The sequence below is a fragment of the Lynx rufus genome, unplaced genomic scaffold, assembly GCF_022079265.1.
Source record: "Lynx rufus isolate CCGP_SWC_20201006 ecotype Redwood Valley unplaced genomic scaffold, mLynRuf1.p SCAF_28, whole genome shotgun sequence".
Taxonomy (NCBI): domain Eukaryota; kingdom Metazoa; phylum Chordata; class Mammalia; order Carnivora; family Felidae; genus Lynx; species Lynx rufus.
In genome coordinates this window covers 10,628,078-10,645,596 of record NW_025814843.1, presented here as the reverse complement: position 1 = coordinate 10,645,596, position 17,519 = coordinate 10,628,078, and the positions used below count along the sequence as shown (strand labels likewise).

Below are 17,519 nucleotides of genomic sequence, written 5' to 3'. Positions count from 1 at the left end.
CGGGCTGGGATGGACGCGGGGCGGGCGGGCCCTGGCGCGCGGAGCCAGGAGTCCGGGCCTCCTGGCTGCTGAGCGTCTCCCGAAGCCTCCCCTTTACCCCCGTTGCCCCTCCTAGGAGCCCTGCCGACCCCCACCCCGGGGCTCCAGACCCGGCTCCCGCCCTCCTCTGACTCCCTGGACCTCCCCCTCCCGCCCGCCCTCGGGATCGACTCGATCCCTCCCCCTCCCCGAGGATTCCGGCTGGATCCCTGCCCCTGCACCGCGGATCCTGCGCTCCCGGGCTCCGGGCCCCTGGGGATTGCCGTGGACACCTCCTCCCGCACCCGATCCCTTAGGATCTTCCGCCTGTACCACCTTCTGGTCCCTCGAAGCCGGCCCACGGAGCCAGCGGATCCCCAATCCAGTCCTGTCTCGTTGCCCCCTCTTCGCTCCGCCGGCCCCACTGCGGGGTTCCCTGTTCTCGGGTTCCTCCTGACCCCATCCCCTACCTCTCCTTTCCCCGGGGATCGACTGGATCCCGGCCCCGCCCCCCGGGGCTGGGGCGATCCCCCTCCCCCGCCCGGTGAGGCGCTGCGGGCGGGGGCTGGGCCTGCGGGGCCGCGGGGGCTCAGAGGCCGCCGCCCCCCTCCCGAAGCCCATCCGCCCCCTACTCGGAGCCCTGGATGGAGGCACCACGGCCCCAGGGCTGAGCCAGGTAGGAGCTAAGCCGGGCCGGGTGGAGGGGGGTGCGTGGCGGTCCACTGGGGTCTCCTTTTCCCCATCTCTCTCCCTGCGCCTGGTTTCCCCCCAGCCTGCTCTGTCTGCGTGTCTCCGCCTAGGGATGCTCTCGCCGTGTCTCTGCGTCTCGGTCTCTTTGTCTCTGCCTCTCTCCAGCCCATGAATGATCCTTTGAATGGGCCCACAGACCCCGTGTGTTCCCATCTCCCCCTCCCCCTCCTTCTCCCCTTCCCGGCCAAGCCATTTTCCCCACTGCAGGAAGAGGGGGGGGCCTGCGGCCTGAGCCCCCCTCCCTCAATTCTCCCCGGCTGGGGGAGTCAGGCCTGGGCAGGAATGGAGAGAGCAAGGCAGAGGGATAGGGAGAAGGAGGGGGAGAAAGATGTGGCAGACAGAGATGGGGCGAGAAAATGGGGGAGACAGAGATAGGGAAAGAGGGGAGAGAGAGAGAGAAGTAGAAGGGGCTTAAGGGAGAAATTTGGGGAAGAGGTTTGAAGGAGAGAGAGAGATGAGCCACGGCGAGGAGGCAGATGTGGAAAGATTCGTAGAAGAGAGAAGGGGAAAGGACTGAAGGCAGAAACGAGAGCAAGCTGGAAGAGGCCGGGAAAGATGCTCCGAGGGAGCATCATGGAGAGGAGAGAGGTGAGGGGAGGGAAGGGAGAGAAGCTGGCAGTGAGGAGGCCAGGGGCCCAAAGTACCTTAAAGGGGGGGGGGGGCAGAAACAGACCATGTTAGTAGGAGGGGGAGGGGGAGGCAGGGCCATGCAAGCAGAACCCAGCCTGGCTTGGACAGAGGAGATCCTGAGGGAGCCGGCCCCAAGCCCCCTCCTGGTGACGGGGGAACAGGAGCTTAAGAGGACCTGAAGAGGGGGAGGGCACGGCTGGGTGTGTGTGGTAAGGATTCCTGTGTCCTCAGCTCTGGAATAAATTGACACCTGCAGAGAGCCACCCGCGGGCTGGCGCCTGGCTCCGAAAACCCCGCGTCAGCAAACAGCTCTGGCGGCTGTTGGGGGGGGGGGGGACAGGGGGCGCTTGCTGGAATGACCTGGGTGTCTGCCCCTTTGGTCTGATCTCGTCTCTTGTCCTGTCCCTGCTGTCCTGGGCATCCAGGCATCAGAGCAGCAACTGTGGGGGGGCTGGCAAGGGGAAGGGGACATCAGTAGCTGAGGTGGGGTGAGCAGAAAGCCGAGGTTTGACCCCCCCCCCCCAGGACGGAGGTCAAAATGCCACGCATGGAAGAGGCGTCTGGGGCCCAAGGCTGTTGGAGACTGTGGGAGGGGGGCAGTGGGTGGACGCATGTGATGCCCTCCAAACCCACCTCAGCACCCCTTCTCCCCAGCCAGAGGCCTGGTCACTAGGGCTAGGCTCTGATTGGCCCACAAGGGGCAAGAGGCGGATCTTTTAGGGTTCTCCAGGCCCCAATCTCCCGCTCCCCTCAACATATACACTTCTTTCTCTATGCTAAGGTTGGGGAAAACTCACGCCTCTGCCCTCATGCCCTGAATGTACCCCGCGACCAAGCCAGCCCCTTCCCCTCTTCCTCCAGACCCCCCTCTAGGGTTAAAGCTGCAGCCGGTTGCCGAGGTAACATTGCGGGGCAGCATCCCGTCGCCCGGCAACCGGCCGCAGGATCACGCATCTGTCCCCGGATTTGCCCCTCCAGCATCCCCTGCCTACTCAAGGCCCTGCCTCAAGGCACCTTAACTCCTGATGGAAGGAATGAGGAACACCTGGGGGAAAGGGGATCCCCCCCCCCCCTGTTGCACAGATTCTTAGGGAATGGGCTGTGGAAGGAAGGAAAAGGTGCTGGGCTCCTGTGGTCCCAAGAAGGGCCCGAGTCTGGCCGGGGTGGGGGTTCAGTGCCTGGAAATTACAGCTGAGGAGTAATTAACACGTATAAACAAACCCGCCACTTCCTGCTAATTAATGACTTGGTATTTTTATTTTCTCTTCCTTGTCTCTCTCATCCCTCCCAGGGAGGTGGGAACTGGGACTCCTGAGTCCCCCAGCAACGCCTGCCTAGGAGGGACAAAGCAGCTGGAAGGGTGGGGGGCAGGCTGGTTCTGGGGAGCCGGCCTGCTTCTCCTCTGGCTCTGTCCTGGACCTGTGCTGCATCTTGACCCTACCCTAGCCTTAGACTTTTCTATCTGGGTCCCTGCTTTGGGGGTGGGGTGCTGGGGTGGGAGGGGGAGGCGCTAGGGGGCCGCACGGTGGAAGAAGGGGGGCAACTTGGTGTGGATTCCAAGTCACTAACCACTTGTCTCTTGTTTTCCCCATTCCCTTCTGTCTGCCCTGTCCAATTTCCCTTCCCTTCTTCCACTTCTCCGTATTGTTCTGTCTGTCTGTCTGTCTGTCTGTCTCTTGCATACCCCGTCCCTCCTCCCCCCCCCCCCCGCAGGTCGGGCCTGCCTTCACCTTCTCCCATTTCTTTCCCCTTCCCCACCCCTCGCCCCCTCCATGGAGAGGAACAGACCCCTTCTCTGTCCAGTCTAACCCAGGTCCCTCCCCACCCCCCTCCTCCCTCCTTTCCCCCACCCCCTTCCCCCCTCCTGGGGCAAGGGGGGCCTCCCTCCCTCTCCCCCCCCTTCTCTCTCTCTCCGAGGGGGGGGGTCCCGGGGAGGGAGGGGGGGTCCCCCGATCAGCATGTGGCTCCTGGCGCTGTGTCTGGTGGGGCTGGCAGGGGCTCAACGGGGGGGAGGGGGTCCTGGCGGCTCCCCGGGTGGCCCGGGCCTGGGCCTCAGCAGCCTCGGGGAGGAGCGCTTCCCAGTGGTGAACACGGCCTATGGGCGAGTGCGCGGCGTGCGCCGTGAGCTCAACAACGAGATCCTGGGCCCCGTCGTGCAGTTTTTGGGCGTACCCTACGCCACGCCACCCCTGGGCGCCCGCCGCTTCCAGCCGCCCGAGGCCCCCGCCTCGTGGCCCGGCGTGCGCAACGCCACCACCCTGCCGCCCGCCTGCCCGCAGAACCTGCACGGGGCGCTGCCCGCAATCATGCTGCCTGTGTGGTTCACCGACAACTTGGAGGCGGCCGCCACCTACGTGCAGAACCAGAGCGAGGACTGCCTGTATCTGAACCTCTACGTGCCCACCGAGGACGGTAAGGGCGCGGGCACCAGGCGGGGCACCCCGTGGACGCAGGCCACAAACGCGCATGCGGACCCTCGGGCGCCGGCACCTGCTGGCCTTTGCGGGGGGGGCCGTGAGAGGCGCTGTGTGCCTGCAGGCGCCGAGTGCCCTCCCAGGGTGGCCCCGGGCGCCTGGCGGGCAGTCCCAGGAACGCATCCCACAGACAGCCACCCCGGACGTTCTCTGGGGGGCTTAGCGACCCCATCCCCGCAAAGGCGCGCACAGAGTGGCCCCTGAGGGTGACCAGGCATCGGAAGCACCTGTTACCCGCCTAGACGCCCACTCCAGCTCTGTGCCACCTCCCACGCCCAGGCCTGGGCTCCTCCCGAGGAATACCCACTTTAGTGACTTCTGCCCCTCAAGACAGACAGAGACTCCCTTTCCTCCAGGTGTGCTTGGACAGACTGCCACCTCCCACATCGCATCCAGAGGGCCTCACCCGAGCTCAGCGTCTCCTCTTCAGACAGCTCTGTCCCCTGACCCCTGTGCACCCCTGAAGGATCAGGGACCCCCGCCTCGCCAGGGGCCCCTCCATTCAGAGCCCAGCACACCCATCCCCATCAGAACATCTTTCCCTCAGGGCTCTGGAGCGGGCTGCCCTCGTGAGGTGCGCCCCGGCAGGGCACACGGCCCCCAGCACACTGCCCGGAAAGTTCTCCCCGGGCCAGCCTTCAGCACACGGGGTATCTCTCAGGGTACCTTCCAGCTGTCCTTATATGATATCCTTGTATCACTGCTTCCGTCTATGTCCATGAACACCCCCATATCATTACTCCAGAACACCCCCACACCGCCACCTATGGATCACGTGACCTAGTGAGACCAGCACCCTCAACACTTCCCAGGCGTCGGTTACCCCAACCCTTCCTAGTCCCAGGAAGGGACTCGCATCACGACTCAGGCTGTGACAGTGCGCCCAACGGCCCTTTCCCCTACCCACAGATCCAGTGCTCGGACACCTCACGCCCAACACATTCCGTTCCAGCCACCCTGTGTTCCTTGTACCAGCCATGCACCCCAACACCGTAACCACCCTTCCCATAGAAACCATGCCTCCTAGCAACCCATGCCCACGACGCTCAGAAGTCTCATCTACTGCAATCCTACCCAGATTCCAAGCACCTCAATGCACCCCACACCTCCTCCCCAATACCGCGACCCCCTCCACGTGAGGGCCGTCCACCCCCCGCCCCCCTGCCCTCTCACGGGCCACCCACCCCGACAGCCTACCTACCCCTAACGATGGCCTGTGAGTCGTCCACCCGGTACTTCCCACCAATGGGCTGTCCACCCTGCCCCCACGCCACCCACGCCCACACCTTCTGTATTTTTAACCGTCTCTTATCACAGACCTGCTTGGGGCCTGACACATTCAGGTGATCTCACTGAATCCTCACATCAGCTCTGGGAGGAAGAGGTTGACTCAGGCAGGCGCGCCCTCGCGCTCGCGCACGCGTGGGCACGGACGCACAACATTCTCACGCCCACACGTGCCCTGGTGACTTCATCCCCAGTCGCTTCCTGATCCTACTGGGTCCCTATGGGGCCATCACCGCTAGCTGGGAGAAGCCTTCCAGAGACTGGCTTAGGCCTTGCGGACCCGTCCCTCCCCGCGCTGGTCCTTATGTCAATGCGGAGAGATCCATCAGCCGGGGGGACGGGGGGGGGGGGGGGACCCCTCCGATTCCTGGGCTCTAGCTCTCCCCTGACCACTCCCCAGTCTGGAAGAAACCTGAAACCAAACTGCGAGCCCAGTCTGGGGCCTTTCCTTGACAAGGGGCACACTTTGTGCCTCCCGGCACCTTCTGGCTGGCACCTTATGTGTCAGGCTGGCTCAGGGCACTGTGTTTCCTGTTCCCTATGTGGGGACCGAACCCCGAACTGGGGAGGGGGCGCTTTCTGGCGTTAGAGCAGTGGCGGGGTGGGGGTGGGGTGGGGGGAGGTGCTCACGACCCCGGTGGGAAGTTTACCGTTCTGGACCGGGGTGGGGGAGAGTAGGCCTGGGTAAGGGGGGAGGTTGGGGGGTGCAGAGGGAAGAGGTGGAATGGAGGGCAAGACCTGATGACCCCTTTCCCTGCTTCGCCCCACACTGGGGAGGTGGGGTGAGAAGCCAGGCCCGTGAGTGCGGAAGGGAGAGGCGTGCTGGCGGGTGAGAGGCTGGACAGGGGGGCGGGCGGCCCGACTGACCTACCCCCAGCCCTCCGGTGGGCAGCTGAGGGCCTCCAGGGGCTGCGAGCTCGGGAGGGGGGGGGGTCTCTGCTCTGCCCCCCGGATCGGTCCTTTCCGCTGCAGCCCCCGTCTCTCAGTCTGGGGGAGCAGGCAGGTGCCGCGCGGGCCCTGAAGAGGGCCTGTGCGAGTGGTGGCCCCGTGGTACAGCTGGCCTTGGTGACCCGGGCTCGGGTGGGCCTCCCCTCCCCTCCCCACCCCCACCTCTAACACCGCTTAATTTCCAGCGATTAGCAAACACTTCGACAAGCCAAGTCAATGTCTTTAAAACAGGCTTCAGCCCACTCAGGCCCCGCCCCCCCCCCACCTCCAAAACCAGCCTTTTCTTTGGGGCATGACTTTTTCCGGGAAGGGGAACAAAATCGGGTTGTAGAAACGTTTTTCTCTTTTCTTGGTTTCTTTTTCTTGCGACCAAATTTTGCTTTTTTCGGCTTATTTTTTCTGCCCCCACCCTCCCCTTTTCTGCTTTCTGCCCTCCCCTCCCCATCCACCACCTCCCCCCGACCCCCATCTTTCCCCACAAAATTGTCCTTTTTTCTCTGTTTTGTGTTCCCGGTCTTAGGTCCGCTCACAAAAAAACGTGACGAGGCGACGCTCAATCCGCCGGACACAGGTAGATTTAAAAATCCGGCTGTTGCATGTGGTTGCTGATAAGAGGACGGTCACGGCCCTGCCCCTAACTAAATGCCCCCGCAGCCCTCCAGGCCCCTAAGTCGTTGTCCCCAACTAAAAACGAAAAAGAAAAGAAAAGAAAAATTTGTAATAATTGGAAACGAGAATTGCGAAAACTGCAAACGCAATCTGAACCATGTTGGACCCACTAGCGAACCTGCAAGGAAAGCTAAACGCAGCAAAAATGAAAGTGAAAACACAATTGGATGTTTAGCGTTTGACAGAAATTTGGGCTGGTTTGCCACTCGTGACAAGTAACATTTGAGGGAGAAAACAAAAAAGCCACACAAACTTTAATCTGGAGCAAAACTCCATTTGAAACAGACAAAAATCTAAAGTTGGCAAATTGGTGGCCCAGTTGAAACGGCAGAACCAAAAGCCTGCTACGATTTCCAAAAGCCTAGCAGATGCAGGAAACGCAAACATTCGAAGCAAATGAAAGAATTTGGAAATTTTTGAAAGCAGGGCCCGATATCTTGGAGTTTCACCGCAAAATTTTGAAAAGAAAAAAAAAATGCAAAGAACTTTTTTCTTTTTTTCTTTTTTTCCGAAAAAAAAAAAATGGATCTTTTTGGTTTTTGGGTTTTTTTTTTTTTCTTTTCTTGTCGAATCTGCCCCCCGAGAGCTTCTTGTTTTTTGGTTGTTGTTTTTTTTCTTTCTTTCTTCTTTCTTGATCCTGTTTTTTGTTGTTGGTTTTGAATTCTTGTCGCCCCCAGCTCCCCTCCCTGCTCCTTCCCTTTCTGACCCCCCCCTCCTCCCACGCTGGGAGTGGAGGTGCCGGGTGGGGAGGAGGGGGAGAACTGAGGACTTTAAGAGAGAGCCTTGCAGGGCGGACTCCAGCCCGAGTCTGGAGCAAGGGGGAGAACGAGGTTTGGAGAGGGCGCAGACAGGGCAGAGCCCAAGGGGCAGGGGGAGGTGGCAGAGAAGGTCCCGAGAGACTGGAGGCTGGAAAGCTGTCCGTAGGGGTGGAGGGGAGTGTCTCAGTGGCCTGCGGGCAGGAGCAAAGTTCCCAGCAGGAGGGAGGTGAGCAGAGGCCCTGGGGATGGACTGTGGAGGCCCAGGCCCGGCTCTCGTTTGTTGAATGCCCAGGCTAGTCAGACATGGCAGGTGTCAAGGAGGAGGAGGGCCCGTGGGGCCATGGGTGACCCCAGCCTGGCGCTGTGGCTGAATCGTGTGGGAGGGGCTGCAAGGGAGGGTACTTGCCATAGCCCTGGGGACCACTGTGGCGGGCCCTCCCAGGCTCCCACCCTCTTCTGGAATCTGTCACTCCTCGGTGTGGTCTGGAGGGCCTCAAGGGCCTACCGCACGTGGCAGTGATTGACGGGATCCTTTAGGGACATGGCAAGAGGGATGTCCGGTGCAGAACCCAGGGTCAGGCCAGTTTGTTGCGGGGGGGGGGGGGGGTCTGAGAGTACAGAGCCGGGCCCTGGCTTTATCAGGCAGGCTCTCTCCCACCCTGCCTCCTCCTGCACAGTAATTAGGCTGGGGGTTGCCATGGTAACTGGGGAGGTGACCTAGAAAGGAATTAGGGCGGGGAGGAGACCAAGCCCCCAGGGACCCTAGGCTGGCACCCCCTCACCCACAGACCAGGCTACCACGTGGACATGAGGCCCAAGGCCTGAGTCTGAGGAGCCGCCAGGACCCTCCCAGCATCCCTAGCGCCAGACTTGGGAGTCTGGTCTCCCTAGGAGCGGGAAGGCGATTTGCTGCGTGTGTGTGTGGGTTGGGGGGTCCCCCGGGTCCAGCAGGTGCCCTGGGGAGGGTCCCCCGCTCACCCCGGCCTCTTAGGCTTCCCGGAAGGTCTGTGTGGCATTGGGAGACGTGCCGTGGGGCAGACTGGCAGGAGGTGAGGAGGGACCTTCGGCCAGGGCTAGACGGGGAGGGGGGGGAGGGGAATCCGGTCTTGCCCCCCCAGGGATGGGAGCGACACACACGTCCCCTGAGCTCCGGGCCGGTCGTCCGTAGCCCCGGGAGCTGGGCGGTGCTGCTTCTGGTCTGACTGTGCTCTTGTCCCCCGACCCTGGCCCACCGCCCGCCCCCTCCCCACGCAGATATCCGGGACTCTGGGAAGAAGCCCGTGATGCTGTTTCTGCACGGCGGCTCCTACATGGAGGGCACCGGCAACATGTTCGACGGCTCCGTCCTGGCCGCCTATGGGAACGTCATTGTAGCCACGCTCAACTACCGACTTGGGGTGCTCGGTGAGGGTGGACGGCCAACTCTAGGGGCTGGAGTCTGGGAGGGGGCCCTGGCGGGCGGTGTTCCCCTCGACCCGGCAGAAGCGGAAGGGCTTCTGGGCTAGACTGGGCTGCCCAGAGAGGGGGCCGGGGTGCTGCGACACCCCCAGGAAGGCCCTCTCCTCCTCTCCTCCCAGGTTTTCTCAGCACCGGGGACCAGGCTGCGAAAGGGAACTACGGCCTCCTGGACCAGATCCAGGCCCTGCGCTGGCTCAGCGAAAACGTTGCCCACTTTGGGGGTGACCCCGAGCGCATCACCATCTTTGGATCTGGAGCGGGGGCCTCCTGTGTCAACCTTCTGATCCTCTCTCACCATTCGGAAGGTACCGGCGACCCCGCCGCCTGCCCCCTCCCCCCGTCCCCTTTGCCCCCTCCCCCCGTCCCCTTTGCCACACTCGGATGCTCCCGGGGGCCCCCCCTTCCTGCCTTGGGCTAACACAGCCCAGCCTGAGGTCTGCCTGTCCCTGCCAGGGTTGTTCCAGAAGGCCATCGCCCAGAGCGGCACCGCCATCTCCAGCTGGTCGGTCAACTACCAGCCGCTCAAGTACACGCGGCTGCTGGCGGCCAAGGTGGGCTGCGACCGCGAGGACAGCGCCGAGGCCGTGGAGTGTCTGCGCCGGAAGCCTTCCCGGGAGCTGGTGGACCAGGATGTGCAGCCCGCCCGGTATGGGGGTGGGAGAGGGCCCGGGCCAGGCCTTCACTTGCCTTGTTGGTTCCAAGGAGGCTGAGGGTGAGAGGTGGCCGCAGGCAAGGAGAGGTGGGCTTCGGGCCCCCCCTACCGGCCCCGCCTTCTTCTCTCGGAAGCCGTCCCTAAGTGGAGGTGCCCAAACAGAGCGAGGGGGCGCACGGTGCCATGAGGTGCTTCAGGGACGACTTCCCGAGAGGCCAAGCGCCCTGAAGGACTCAGGAGATTTTTAAGTAGGGGAGAAGGGTCTTGCGAGCACAGGGCTCAGCAGGCTATGAGCTGAGAGGAGGCCAGGGGGCAGGTGATGAGACCCTGACCCCTTCTCCCCAGCTACCACATCGCCTTCGGGCCCGTGGTGGACGGTGACGTCGTCCCCGATGACCCTGAGATCCTCATGCAGCAGGGAGAATTCCTCAACTATGACATGCTCATTGGTGTCAACCAAGGAGAAGGCCTCAAGTTCGTAGAGGACTCGGCGGAGAGCGAGGACGGCGTCTCCGCCAGCGCCTTTGACTTCACCGTCTCCAACTTCGTGGACAACCTGTATGGCTATCCGGAGGGCAAGGATGTGCTTCGAGAGACCATCAAGTTCATGTACACGGACTGGGCCGACCGGGACAACGGCGAGATGCGCCGAAAGACGCTGCTCGCGCTCTTTACAGACCACCAGTGGGTGGCGCCGGCCGTGGCCACCGCCAAGCTGCACGCTGACTACCAGTCCCCGGTCTACTTTTATACCTTCTACCACCACTGCCAGGCGGAGGGCCGGCCCGAGTGGGCGGACGCAGCGCACGGGGACGAACTACCCTACGTCTTCGGCGTGCCCATGGTGGGCGCCACCGACCTCTTCCCCTGCAACTTCTCCAAGAATGACGTCATGCTCAGCGCCGTGGTCATGACCTACTGGACCAACTTCGCCAAGACCGGGTGAGGGCCGGCGGGGCCGGGTGGGGCGCCCCCTGCAGGCCAAGGCGCGCACACCCTCCATCCTCCGCGCGGTCTCCCTCGCGCCCCCCACACAGTCGTCATTCCGGCATCTAACCCTGACCCTTCCCCGCCCAGGCACCTGCTGGACGCCTCCTCAGTGTCACGCACTGACCGTCCGCGGGGTCCGACAGAGAGGGCCCTGTCCTTCGCGGGGTGGGGCGGCTCGCTTGGCGGCTTTGGCTCCGGGTCTGTCTCTCCCGCCCTCCTCCTCCCTCTCTCTCCGGACACTCTGCTCTCGGTCTGATGCTCTGGGCTGTGTATGTGAGCGTGTGTGGGGATTTGTGTCTGTCCGGCTCTCTCTCACCGTCTCTTCGAATCCACGGATGCCTCTCCCTCTCTCTCTTCTGTTTACCTTTTGCCTGCTGGTTTCTCTCCTGTGTCTTCCACTCTCGGTTTCTGACGTTTTTATTTATTTTTGAGAGCTACAGACAGAGCGCGAGCAGGGGAGGGGCAGAGAGACAGACGGAGAGAGAGGGGGATGGAGACACAGAATCCGAAGCAGGCTCCAGGCTCTGAGCTGTCAGCCCAGAGCCCGATGCGGGGCTCGAACCCAGGACATGTGAGATCACGACCTGAGCCGAGTCGGACGCTTAACCTACTGAGCCACCCAGGCGCCCCTCTAAAATGTGTCCATCTCACTCAGTCGCAGCTGCTGCCCCTCTCACTGGCTGTCTCTCTTCCTGTCTCGTGTTCTCTGGCTTTCCTTCCGTGTCCCGGGCTCTCTGCATCTCTTGGGAGCGCGCGCACGCGCGCGCGCGCGCGCGCACACACACACACACACACACACACCCTCCCCCACCCCCTCCCCCTCGGGGCCTCCCCCTCACTCCCCCCTCCCTGCCCTCCTGTGCCCACAGCGACCCCAACCAGCCGGTGCCGCAGGACACCAAGTTCATCCACACCAAGCCCAACCGCTTCGAGGAGGTCGTGTGGAGCAAGTTCAACAGCAAGGAGAAGCAGTACCTGCACATCGGCCTGAAGCCGCGCGTGCGCGACAACTACCGCGCCAACAAGGTGGCCTTCTGGCTGGAGCTCGTGCCGCACCTGCACAACCTGCACACGGAGCTCTTCACCACCACCACGCGCCTGCCGCCCTACGCCACGCGCTGGCCGCCGCGCCCCCCGCCCGGCGCCCCGGGCACCCGCCGGCCCCCGCCGCCCGCCACGCTGCCGCCCGAGCCCGAGCCCGAGCCGGGGCCCCGGGCCTACGACCGCTTCCCCGGGGACTCCCGAGACTACTCCACGGAGCTCAGCGTCACGGTGGCCGTGGGCGCCTCGCTCCTCTTCCTCAACATCCTCGCCTTCGCCGCGCTCTACTACAAGCGGGACCGGCGGCAGGAGCTGCGGTGCCGGCGGCTCAGCCCCCCGGGCGGCTCGGGCTCCGGCGTGCCGGGAGGGGGCGCCCTGCTGCCCGCCGCCGGCCGCGAGCTGCCGCCCGAGGAGGAGCTCGTGTCGCTGCAGCTGAAGCGGGCGGGCGGCGTCGGGGCGGACCCCGCCGAGGCCCTGCGCCCCGCCTGCCCGCCCGACTACACCCTGGCCCTGCGCCGGGCGCCGGACGACGTGCCTCTGCTGGCCCCCGGGGCCCTGACCCTGCTGCCCAGCGGCCTGGGGCCCCCGCCGCCGCCGCCGCCCCCCTCCCTCCACCCCTTCGGGCCCTTCCCCCCGCCGCCCCCCACCGCTACCAGCCACAACAACACGCTACCGCACCCCCACTCCACCACTCGGGTATAGGGGGCGGCGGGGGGAGGCCCTCCTCCTCCCCAGCCGTCCCCCCACCCCCAGCAACCCCCCACCCCCCACCCCCCCGCCGGCGGGCAGTGCCGCTCGGGAGGCAGGGAGGACCGCTCGGCGGCGACAGGCTTTTCCTGCGCGGGGAGTGGCGGGGGCGGGGGGAGGGGGGCGTCACGCGCGGAGGAGCATGAGGTGGACACGGGTTTTCCTCGCCAGGATGCCGAGAGGCCCTTTCTCTTCTCTGGACCTGGGCCTCGGAACAACTCGGGGGGGGCGTTTCGTCCCCTCCATTGGGACACCAGTCTTAGGTGTGCGGAAACGTGGAAGTATTTTCCCACGTGGAGGTGTGCTTTCTCACGAGGGGGTGCGTTTTGCCATGTGCAGGGTGAGGTTTTTTTTTTTGCCGCCCTGGACACATGTTGGCCCCCTCGAAGAGTTTCTGCGGGGATTTGTACCCCAGAATCCCGTTCCCTCCTGCCTTCTCCCACCTCCTCCCCTCCCCCACCCCATGGAGACCCTGGAAATGGCGTGTTCACGGACCCGTGACCCTTGGCCGCCGGACAGACACAGCAGGGTGGTGCCTGGGAAGCAGCGAGGAAATCACAGTCCCCCCGCCCACCCCCACCCCGGCTCCCTGCCCCACCCCCCTCTGCCCCAGCCAAGCATGTTTATTCCCCCCACCCCTGGCATATGTCAGATGAAGCACGTTCTCTGGGTGGGCCTGGCCTTCGCAGACGACAGACACAGATTCCCTGCCAGGGGGAGGGAGGGAGGGAGGAGATCCGTGCACCCCCGTGCTCCCCGGGGAACTTGTTTCCCCACGGGTCCGGGACACATTTCTCTGGGTGGAAACGCCTTCTTGCATGTGGATGTGTGTGTTCCCATGCGGACGGCCCCCGGCTCTCCGGCGCTCCTTGGCCTCCCCGCCAGGTCCAAGAAGGCCTAGCGCCCCGTTCCTCCCCACCCGGCAGGTGGGGACAGACTCCCGACAGACAGAAGCTGGGGGTGGGGGTGGGGGGATGTACAACTCCTGGGGGCAGAGCTCTGCCCCTCTCCAAGAGATGCTAAGTTGGGGGGGGCATGGCGTGCCACCCACAGAGGCCATGCATGTTTGACCAAAGCCCTCACTGGGGTCTGAGGACAGCCTTTCCCTCAGTCCTCAGATCATTGCTCATCCGTGCCAAACTGCGTAGGTGGGTTTGAGGGGTGGGGTGGGGGGAAGACCCTCAAAACGTGCCAAGGATTCCCCAGTCCTGGGCCAGGGCAGGTAACTGTGGAGACAGGGGGGGACACGGGGGGGGGGGAGGGGAAGCGGCAGCTACAAGGGTCCCGCCTGTGTCTCCGCTCTTCACTGTGTCTCATCCCCTCCCTCGGTGCCTCGGTGTCCTAATCCCCCAACCCCGTCTCCCTCTTTGAAGCCATCCCGTCTCGATGTCAGACCACCTTCTCCCCTTGGATGTCCTCCCCTTCTCTGACCTGGCCCCCCCTTCCCTCAGCCGGCCAGGGCTCAAGGAAAGGCGCGGGGGGAGAGCAGGGGGGCGAGGCTTCGAGGGACAGGTTGGGGAGAGAATGAGGTCAGCCGTGCCCAGGAACAGATGGAGGGGCAGTGGGGGGTGGGGCCTGGGCAGACAGCAGCAGGGAGAGTCTGAAAGGACATGTGTGAGGTGACTGCCCGGGAAGGAGGTGCCCCGGGACAAAGGGCTTGGGCCTCTGGGGACAGGAGCGTCGTCAGGAAGGGTTTGAAGGGACACCAGCAGGAGGAGCATCCTCCCCTGCTGGCATTTTGCGGGTTTGTGCCAAACTTGAGTAGGGGGTGGGGTGCCGTCTTCCACACCCGGGTCCAGAACCCCTGGCCTTGGCTCCCCAAAGCCCTTGCCTCCTGACTGTCCCTTCTCCCACCTCCCCCCATGGAGACTTAGTTCTTTTCTGCCCCCTTCCCTTGCCTGGTCTAGCTCCTCTCCAAACAGCCACGTCCTCTAAATGCTAGGGACCTGGGCCCCGAACCCTGTAGACAGATGCCCCCCCCAAGCTGGGGCACGGGAGGGGGGCTGGGGGACCCCACGATTCAGCCACGGACTCCAATGCCCAGCCCCTCTCCCCAGAACAACCCCCTGACAATCCCATGTCCCTGCCCCAACCCTTCGCGGCTCTGTACACATTTTTAAACCTGGCAAAAGATGAAGAGAATATTGTAAATATAAAAATTTAACTGTTGTTCGTGCGTGCTCTGATGGGGGTGGGGGCCCGAGGAAACGAGCCGTCGGGCGGCCCCCCTGCCCGCGCCGGGGAGGCAGTCTGAGCCCACAGCCCATCTCGGCTGATGGCTTCGAGGGCTGAGAGAAAGGGGGAGAGGGTGCTGGGGTGAGGCTGCTATGGTGGCAGGGTTGTTTGGGGAGTTCCGTTCGGGGCCCAGGTGTGGGCAGGGGCTGAGGCTGGTGTAGAGGAGGAGCGGGCAGGGGCTGATGGGGGCGGGCAGCAGACAGGCCAGAGGGTCAGCCACGGGCCCAAGACTCTCCCTCTTGGCGCATTGTGAGGGAGAGCCCCGGCATCATTGTGACCCGCTTACCCCCAGGAGCTTCTGGGACGGGCGGGCGGGCGGGCGGGCAGACGCTGTGGGCACAGTGGGCTGGGGGCCTAGGGGCCCCGGTGGCCCTAGGGACCCCCATGGCCATGGCTGAGCGGCCACGGCCTGGGTGGGCCTCATATCCCAGCTCCAGCACCAACAGCTGTCAGGACCTGGGCAACCCCATCCTGTTGCTGCTGGGTCTCATCATCTGCATTAACATTGGCATCAATATGGTGACACTGGTCAGGGCGGTTCTGGTGGGAGGGGGTCGGCAGGAGGGCTGGGGGAGGGCCTGCCGGCTGGGGCCTGCCTGGGGTCATTGTGTTCTCCATCGCCTAGCTCTGGCGCAGACTCCGCGCCTTCTTACATCGGGTGTTCCATGTCGTTTGTGAGAAAGGTAAGCGGAGGCTGCTGGGGGCATAGGAGAGGCAGGACCCAGGGGTCTCCAGGCCTGACCCTGAGCCGGCCCCTTCCCCTCCAGCTCTCCCCTCTCAGACCCCACGGCGGTGCCCCCTCTCCCCCCACCCCGCACCCTGCCCTCCCCATCCCTGGAGGAACCAGCCTCCCCCCCCACCCCAGCCTCTCGCCTCCCCTCGATCCACAGAAGCTTCTAAGCCATCCTCACCTGAGAAGCAGACCCAGCCTCCGAAACAGAGCGCCCCTGCGGTCCACCTTCGATGCACCATGGACCCCGTGAAAATGACCGTGACCCCCCCACCCACTCGCCGCCATCGCCACAGGGGCTCCTCGAGGCGCCGGGGGCACCACCCGGTCGCCTGGGCCCCCGACACCGACGACGAGGAGAAGCCCCCACATCGGCACCCAGCAGTCTGCTCCCACAACTGGGATCACTGCGCAGACTGGGAAAGCTTCCAATCCACCCAGGGGCTCTGGGCTCCCCACACCATTCGCTTCCAGCAGACCGTAGAAGGAAAGCCCCTCAAAGGAGAGATGCGGTCGGAGCTGGGCCTGGAGGCCTACGTGTACCCGGTGAACCCCCCACCCCCGAGCCCAAAGGCCCTGAGCCAGGACAACTGTGGAGCGGGCGCGGGGGCGGGGGCCCAGGCCGAGCAGGAGCAGGGCGCCCCTGCCCCTCCGGCCCCGCCCCCTGCCCGGGGCCCCGCAATCGTCCCCGACCTCCCCGGGCGCCCCTCCTCGCGCCGCGTATTGTATGACGCCCGAGAAGTGAGGCGGCGCCTCCGGGAGCTGACCCGCGAGGTAGAGGCCCTGTCCCACTGCTACCCGCTGATCTCCAAGTCCAGCAATGCCGAGGGGACGGGCAAGGACTGGGTATACGGTTCCCTGGCAGAGAGGTGACCGGGAGACCAATAAAAGGAAGAGAGGAGGTGGTTTGTGATGGTGTGGGGGGGAGGGGGGTGCCAGGGCCCCCACGGCGCCCAAAAGCCCTGGTCGCTAAGACAACGCTCTCGCTGGCAACAGGGCCTAGAGAGCCCTAAGGACCCTCATCCACCTCTTGGCTGCCCTGGGCCCTGCCCGCAGCTCTTTCTTCCTTCCAACGTTCCCACCTGTAGCTCCCCTGTTTCCCTTGGTGCCCAGAGCAGGCCCCCCAAATCCCTCCCCAGATCTTCAGGCAGACCTGCACTAGAGGGGGACCCCATCCCCATGGCCCTAGCCCTCGAGCGGCCTGGCTTCCGCCAGAGGTAGGCTGCAGCCACAGGGCGCGCGGTGTGGTTGCCTCTTAAGCCCTGGTTTCTTGGAGGGTGGCCGGCCGACCGAGAGATCCAGGCCTTCAGAATTTCCCGGCCGGGACCTGAGATTCTCGTACCCCAGAGCAGGCTCAGAGCAGAGGATGAAATCCTGGGGACATTCTCTGTGACTTCGCTCCTCTGATTAGCACCTGCCTGTCACAATGAGGAGAGCGAGGCTCAGAGAGGATAAGGGACTTATTCGCGGTCACACAGACACCAGGGATCAACCTCGCGGCCCCTGAGGCTCCGGGCACTGCTCCCGCGGGTAGATTTCACGGCCACCGAGTCAGCCTGGCCCAGCAGAATCTCCCACCTTCCTCAGCTTGCCGTGTGAACTCATCAGAATATTCCATCCACAGAGAGCAGGGAAACCCAGGCCCTACCCCACTCCTAGACAGTTGGGGTCACAGGCATGCACCCACGTACGCGTGCACAGGCACGACCTTAGGGAAGGGAAGCCACGTGAGGGCAGGCGCCCAGGCGGAAGCAGCTTGGACCTCACCTTCCGGAGCAGGTGGAGTCCTGGAAGGCCCTTTGTGAATGAGCCTGCTTTAAGCTGATTCCCTTCAGTGAGTATGTCCCTACTAGGCGTTTGGAGGCTGGAGGGGAAACGCCCTGCCCGTCGGCCCTTCCTTTATTTTTGTTGAGTTGTTCCTCAAGCCAACAAAAGACTAGAGGTCCCCGGGGCACCACTTGCACGGACCCCCAGCGACGAACCTGGTTTAAAAGAAGACTCCTTTTGGCACATCGACAATTACATCTGTGCGGTGCTTTGTGTATTTCATGAGTTTTTTTTCTTAAGGTGGGAGCCAACAGTGTTTCAACTTGGAGGGATGGGCCAGTGCGAGGGCAGTTGGTTAGGAAGGG

The 17,519-nt window shown here is 63.9% G+C and overlaps 2 protein-coding genes across 2 annotated transcripts; both read left to right on the top strand.

Moving 5' to 3' along the window:
- Positions 1–3,356: 3,356 nt before the first annotated feature.
- On the top strand, positions 3,357–12,377 carry NLGN2 (neuroligin 2). Its single transcript, XM_047089978.1, has 7 exons — positions 3,357–3,810; positions 6,628–6,678; positions 8,789–8,938; positions 9,112–9,297; positions 9,446–9,638; positions 9,990–10,586; positions 11,504–12,377. The coding sequence occupies exons 1-7, from the start codon at positions 3,357–3,359 to the stop codon at positions 12,375–12,377; spliced, it is 2,505 nt and encodes an 834-aa protein (XP_046945934.1).
- Positions 12,378–15,041: 2,664 nt separating this feature from the next.
- Positions 15,042–16,260, top strand: SPEM1 (spermatid maturation 1). Its single transcript, XM_047089804.1, has 3 exons — positions 15,042–15,185; positions 15,283–15,340; positions 15,548–16,260. The coding sequence occupies exons 1-3, from the start codon at positions 15,042–15,044 to the stop codon at positions 16,258–16,260; spliced, it is 915 nt and encodes a 304-aa protein (XP_046945760.1).
- The last annotated feature ends 1,259 nt before the right edge of the window (positions 16,261–17,519 follow it).